Source organism: Hibiscus syriacus, unplaced genomic scaffold, assembly GCF_006381635.1.
Source record: "Hibiscus syriacus cultivar Baekdansim isolate YM2019G1 unplaced genomic scaffold, ASM638163v2 tig00116997_pilon, whole genome shotgun sequence".
NCBI lineage: Eukaryota > Viridiplantae > Streptophyta > Magnoliopsida > Malvales > Malvaceae > Hibiscus > Hibiscus syriacus.
Window position 1 is genome coordinate 5,551,348 of NW_024063513.1, and position 6,969 is coordinate 5,558,316.

Sequence of the window (6,969 nt, forward strand, 5' to 3'; positions counted from 1 at the left end):
ATCACACAAGCTTAAAAATGAATCTACAACCTCAAAAAATCAAGATTTATCATCAATTTCATGAACCCTAATGTGAACAAAAACCCTAGAATTTGGGATCTTTGAAATCAAGCAAGATTAGTAAGCATAAATGGCACCAAAAGATAGTATTTCTCATGTAGAACAATTTTCTATTACACGGCATAACCCAAAATCCAAAGGAAATTGCTCAAAAATGGAAAACAATTTTTTCCTTACCTTTGGAGGGGTTCATGACAATGGAGAAGAAGATGAATAAGTTGGCATGAAATTTTAGATTAATTTCATGCTAATTTACCTTTAATTTAAGCTTTAATGAATATTAAATATATTTAATTGGGAAAAGATCAATTTACCCTTAATGAAACTTCATATTTACCATCAAACCAAGACACCTCAACCTTATCATCTTCCAAAAGTCAAATATGAACAAACAAATTCACACTTTACCGATTTGCCCTTGAATTTTCCCAAAAATTATAATCTTACCAATTTAATCTAACTGTCCAGATTTAACATGGAATTAAATCCTCAAATCCAATGGTTTATATTATTTTCCAACATTTTAAAAATGCGGAAATAATATTTTGAGGTCTAATTTATTATCCTTCAATTTTTTCTAAAATTTCTATTCGATCCGATTTACCGATTTTTTTCTCAAATTTTATCGTTTTATAACTTTTTATACAAAATCCGTACAAAATTTTTGATTCCCACATAAACATCATTTTTGAGGTAAACTATTTATTTACGGGGCCGGATTGTAACTTTTTAAAATTATCATTTTAGTCCTTGTTTTTTTCATATTTTATACTTTAGTCACTTAAATTTTCAAATTTTGCATTTTGGTCACTATCCAAAATTTGAGATATTATAAATTATATAAAAACAAACATTTAAAAATAATTAAATTAAAATTTTGATTTATTTAAAATTACGATTACATTTTTAACTAAAATATAATTATACGTTGAGTACCTTATACTTTTAGCTTTTTACAATTTAATTGTCGAGCACCGAAAATTTTCCAAAAAAATAAACAAGCCAAACCTACTTAAGCTGAAGCATTAAACGATGGAATTCAAACCAGACCCATATCTTAATTAACCCTAGTTTTTTTTTTCTCCCCAGCCTCAATTTTCAAATTTAACATAGTTTTCCAAACCTTTCTATTTTTTTTGGTTTACCCTGTCCCAATTAAAATTTCCTAATTGATTTTTTTAAATTTTAACATTATTTATTTTATATATTTTAATTAATTAATTTTAATAAAATAAATATATATTGTTTAGATTTAATTTTTTAATATATATATATATATATATATATATATATATATAATTCAAAATAATTATGTTTTTCATATAATTCTCTCATTATATTTCTAAAAAGTTAAGGTCTGATGTATAGAAAGAATAAACTTGACCACTTACAATTCTTACTCTACATAATTTCTATCTAGATAAATATAATCACCAATTAATTTTTAATCAGTATAGTTATAATAAAATCTAATTTAATTATTAATTAATATTTAAATCAATACGTAGCATTTGACAAATATTAATTCAAACTATAATATTATATACTTATTCTTAATAGGATATAAAACACGTAATATAATTAGAAATAACTTCAACGATCTTTCTGAAAAGAAAAGCAATTCAGTTGAATTAGGATGGGATTTTAAATATTAAAATAAAAACACAACATATTTTTATTTATTTGCACACTGCACGTATTTTAGCGAAATTTTGTTCCATTTTGCAGTTTTTCTTTGTTTGCCATATTGACGTGGACAATTCCGTCTCGAGACGGCCCTTTTTATATTTGGCGCCTTATTTCTTTATAGCACCATTCCTCCCCGAAAACGTCTCTCTCGTTTTATTGGTTCAACGACTTGAATATTATTTCCTTTGTTTTCACATCTTTTTCGCTCCGATAATTCTCTCTCCAAAATATTTATCCCTTCTCTGGAGTTTCTTAATAAACCCAACTGCGTATTCCTTCTTCAGACACGATTGCATTAAGAAACATACAAAAAAAAAAAAACATGATTCAAGGGAGTTACCGCATGCGAAACCTGGTTCAATCCTTACGGGTTGTTTCTTTTCCATCCAAGGTAGATGTTATATTTATATCCACTTTTCAATAATATATCTTTGGCGGTGTCTCTTGTTCTTGTTCCACTTCTTTTGTTTGCATGAAAACTTCGTTTCTTTCATTTTCTATTCCCTTCCAGAGTATCATCGGCACCGTTCTTTGTTCTTAGGTGGATTTTAATGATTCTAATCTTTTTTTGTTCGAACTTCGCATAACGATAATTGGTTTTTGTTTGCTCTTGTTTACAATAATCCAAGGATACCTAATTCGCCTTCAAGGCTAATACCGGAGAGCTTAATTAATCCTAGAACATCAACAACAGTATTTTTTTTACCGAATCCCAACGATTGAACCAGGGCAGGAATCAGATGCCCTACTGCTTTTTGAGTTCTAGCTGTTTTATATATTTCGAAGCCACTTGTTTTTACTTATGATTCAAACAGATAATAGTAGCCCACTTGGTCAATATTTTCCAAAAATTTAACATCTGAACAACAAAGGTTGAGCTAACTTATGTTTTGTATTTCAGGACTCAGGTTATCGTCCAAGATAATAGGTTTTTTTTTTAAAATGAAATCATAGTATGTAAAACGTTGAATTTAGGCTGCAAAGGTACAACTAATACGTTGTTTTATACATGTTTATAGCTTGTGAATTACCGAGGGCACACATCTCAGGCTGCTGCTGCTCTGCTAAAAGCGACTCAACCACCAGCTTCCAGGTAATTTCAGAAAACAGGGGATCCGCCATTTTCCCTACAAAATTGAACTAAAATGGACGCATGCATGTTTCTCCAAAAATTGTGTTAGGTTTTTCAAAGAGAAATTTTAAAAAAAAGACCGGAAGCCGTGGGAGTCGTCTTCATTAATGTTATGGATAAGTGCTGAATATTTTATTTTATTCCTAACTTTGTTTTGTTTTTTTTTTGTTTTTTCCTTCTAAAATACTATTAATTTGAAAATAGTGACGATGGGTACGCTAATGTGGACTGGGATAAACTTGGATTTGGTCTGACACCAACTGATTACATGTACGAAATGAGATGTTCCAAAGACGAAAATTTTAAAGAAGGAACACTGAATCGCTACACCAATATCGAAATAAGCCCTTCCGCTGGCGTCTTAAATTATGGACAGGCAAGCATTCCATTTTCCCTTTTCGCTCAATAAACAAATTATTCACTGTAGAGGGGGGAAAAAGCGTTGAGTTGACGACCGAACTGAAGAAACTTGCGAGATATTTCTCTTATTGCTGCTGCTGCGTTGGATGGGAATCCATTTACCGAACTTTTTCATTAATTAATAATTATATTTTGATTTACACGTTTGATGTGTGTTTAGCATGCAAGATTTGTCAAATCCAAATCTTTAAAAATCTAAACTTTGAGTAAAGATTGGATAAAGATGTTTCCTTTATTATTATTTGAAGAAAAAAAATGTCACTATTATGTTTTAGGCAAAATAATACAGAAAACTCTATCCAGGCTCCAGGGCTTATACGAAGGTACGAAAGCAAACCGGGCAGAAAATAATGTTAATGCCATCACCTTCCATTCAACAATTTGTCGATGCAGTAAAAGAAACTGTATTTGCTAACAAGCGCTGGGTAGATTTGATAAAACTGTGCTTCTCTTTCTATTTTCCCCAAAAAATTATTACTCTTACACTTCATTTTCTTCTTGCAAACTTATGAATTGATTCCATGATTTCCTGCAGATTCCTCCACCAGGAAATGGGTCACTGTACGTTAGGCCTCTGCTTTTGGGGACTGGTCCTATTTTAGGTTTGGCCCCGGCCCCGGAGTATACATTTATTGTATATGCTTCCCCTGTCCGCAACTATTTCAAGGTGGACTTTTTTATAATTATTCTCTCTTTGTTTTTTCAAGCCTTGGATTTCCAAAGAAAGGCTTATTTATGTTGTGACTATCCTGGATTCAGGAGGGTACTGCACCATTGAACTTATATATTGATGAAGAGTTTGTTCGGGCTTCTCCTGGAGGAGCTGGAGGCGTCAAGACAATCACAAACTATGCTCCAGTGCGTTACATACTTGCATTTCAATGTTTCAATATTGATTTTTTTTTGTAGAGTCTACTTTGTCATTAATTGTAAGTTCTACGAGACAGCTAAAGATAGGCACTATATATCCTATTGTAAATTTATTATGCCATTGTTACAGGTTCTGAAAGCAATAGCCAGAGCTAAAGAAAGAGGATTTTCTGATGTTCTATACCTTGATGTCTTGAATAGGAAGTATCTGGAGGAGGTCTCGTCTTGTAATATTTTCCTTGTGAAGGTATTGATGCTTTTTTTATTTCGGGCTAATACCTGGCCTATTATCACATTTTTTATAGGCTAAACTGATAACCAAAGAAACATATGACCATATCTTGAACATTTATAGGGCAACCATATCTCAACTCCAGCTACAAATGGCACTATTCTTGAAGGGGTAACTCGAAAAAGCATCCTCGGGATTGCTAGGGATCATGGCTACCAGGTGAATATTTGATGCTTCTTAAAACTTCAATGTTCAAATACTGCAAATAAGACAAGGACAGGATTTAATACGAGACTAATGTGTTCAGGTTGAAGAACGGGCAATTCCAGTCGATGACTTGGTTGATGCTGATGAAGTTTTTTGCACTGGAACCGCAGTCGGAGTTGCTCCAGTAGGTAGCATTACACATCAGAACAGAAGGTAACTGATAGTATTTTTTGAAGGAAAAAAAGGAACAGAAATGACCCATGGAAAACTGGAAGTCAATATTGTTGATCTGTTTGACCTTATATGTATGGATATTTGCAGAATTGAATTCAAAACAGAGGGTAGCTTGGTCAGCAAGGATCTATACTCAACTCTGGTGGGGCTGCAAACCGGTCGCATTGAGGATAAGAAAGGATGGACAGTCGAGATCCTTTAGGCTCTTGAAATTTTGTATAATTTGGTGTAATCATATATCAACACACTTTTTTAAGCTTGCAATCGATGCAATGATCGCAGAAGAAAACTGGCTATGGAAATCTGCTTATGAATAACATGAAAATTGGAAATTATATTTGGAGTATGATGGATTAATAGATTTCTGAAGTTCAATCTTCATATATACGTTAATTACTTGATAAATCCCAATTTATTTTGGCTGCCTTTATATAAATGCTATAACAATCTTTGTAAGATGGTAGTGATGCAGCAGGCTCATCTTAAAGATATATAGGCCTTACCAAGTGGGCTGAGCTTGACCGGCCCTTAACTCGTGCAACTCTACTCATCAAATTAGTAAAATCATAGATAAAGTACACAAATAGTCCCCTAACTACATGGTACTATTTTATTGAGTCTTTCATTATTAAAAATTATAAAATGGTCTTAATTATAAGGTGTTGCTTTGTTGGGTGTCTCAACTATTGAAAATTATAGGATGATCACTCGACTATTAATTATGTTCTAAACTCATCATTTTTTATTAAAAATGTGATAGTAGTATGAGTGGGAGTTAACCCATTAACTGAGATATTAAATTAAATGTTAAAATGTCCAACTATGCATGAAATCATTACCGATTACCCTATGAGTTCCAATCAAAAAGGCTTTTTCATAATTTTTGTCCTAATACTACTTTTTAAAGTCTTCAGCGAATGATAGTTAGTGGTGTCTTAACAAGAACAAAAATGCAGGAAAAAATATCAGAATTTAACATAAAAAAATGATGTGATGTGAAAAGGGGTGGAAAAAAATTATCCTTGAACAGAAAATGTAAAACAGCTTGTGCTGGTTCTTTTACATAAAAATCTTATTTTACAATATATATGGCTGTCAAACAGGTAAAATATAATAGAAGCTGGAGTAGAAAGTTGTCTTGAGCTGTACTAAACAACAAAATTGTCAAAGGGAAGATTGACTTTTGCAAAGTTGTAGGTCCGTTCAAGCTGCAACAAAAAGATGTTTCATGGTGACCTACTAATTTGACCTTCTCCTTCTTCTTCTCCGTCTCCGTCTCCGTCTCAATCTCCACATTTAAAAAAAAAAAATCTTCTTCTGGTAATAGTTTTTCTTTATTTCCCTTTTGGCAGCAAGGTCAAAAACGCTTTGGGTTCTGTAATTTTATGACGTCTTGATGATTTTTCATCCTACCATTATATATGATTTGGATTTCATATAAAATTAAGAGTTATTTATTGGAAAGAAAATGAAAGTGATGAAGGGTTTGGCTGCCTTCAAATATGACTGCACCACTACCTGAATAGCATCTGTCTTGCGCTAACCAAATTATGTAGTACTCTCATACATCGACAGCCAATGATTGTTAAGGTCAATCAAGGTGTGATGTTGACGCTTGGCCTCTTTCTCACCACTCCCATCTTCATCATTGTGCTAGTTTTTTTGTTTTTTTTTTTGTAACTTGTTTTTCATGCATGCATATATATTTCAAAATTTTATCAGTTTAATAGATAGAGTTGAGTTTATTGTATTTGTATAGTTTTCTTCCTAAATTATATTTTCTGAATGAAAATGTTTGAATTAATTTGCTGTCATGTTTCATTATTTCTCTCTTTTTTTTCAAGATTAATAGTGAAAATTTGATTGTCATTTATAGAGCTGTTCGATGGTGGAAGTGTGGCATTATCTGTTGTTGCCTTCACCAAGTATACGTATTAATCAGGCAAGCAGCCTAGTTCCTTATGCTGCTAAATACACTGCATGCATGTCACCATACAATCTGGTGACCTACCAAGAAAGAAAGTTCCTTCAATTGCTTTGACATATCAATTATATATTCTCCACATTTTTGTACAGCATTTTTCCACTGGATCATATAATATATAAATGTATCCAGCATAAGATT

General features: G+C 32.1%; 1 protein-coding gene across 1 annotated transcript; it reads left to right on the forward strand.

Annotated features, from left to right (window-relative positions):
• Positions 1 to 2,064: 2,064 nt before the first annotated feature.
• On the forward strand, positions 2,065 to 5,089 carry LOC120194089 (branched-chain-amino-acid aminotransferase 2, chloroplastic-like). Its single transcript, XM_039196487.1, has 10 exons — positions 2,065 to 2,140; positions 2,769 to 2,842; positions 3,086 to 3,261; positions 3,596 to 3,726; positions 3,837 to 3,968; positions 4,061 to 4,159; positions 4,302 to 4,418; positions 4,527 to 4,622; positions 4,711 to 4,823; positions 4,932 to 5,089. Exons 1-10 carry the CDS (start codon positions 2,072 to 2,074, stop codon positions 5,044 to 5,046), a joined length of 1,122 nt encoding a protein of 373 aa, XP_039052418.1. The 5' UTR covers positions 2,065 to 2,071; the 3' UTR covers positions 5,047 to 5,089.
• Positions 5,090 to 6,969: the final 1,880 nt, after the last annotated feature.

Coding starts and splice junctions, on each gene's coding strand:
- LOC120194089 (XM_039196487.1), top strand. CDS start 2,072: ATGATTCAAGGGAGTTACCGCATGCGAAACCTGGTTCAATCCTTACGG. Junction 3,969..4,060: donor CTGTCCGCAACTATTTCAAG/GTGGACTTTTTT, acceptor TCCTGGATTCAG/GAGGGTACTGCACCATTGAA. Junction 4,824..4,931: donor ATTACACATCAGAACAGAAG/GTAACTGATAGT, acceptor GGATATTTGCAG/AATTGAATTCAAAACAGAGG.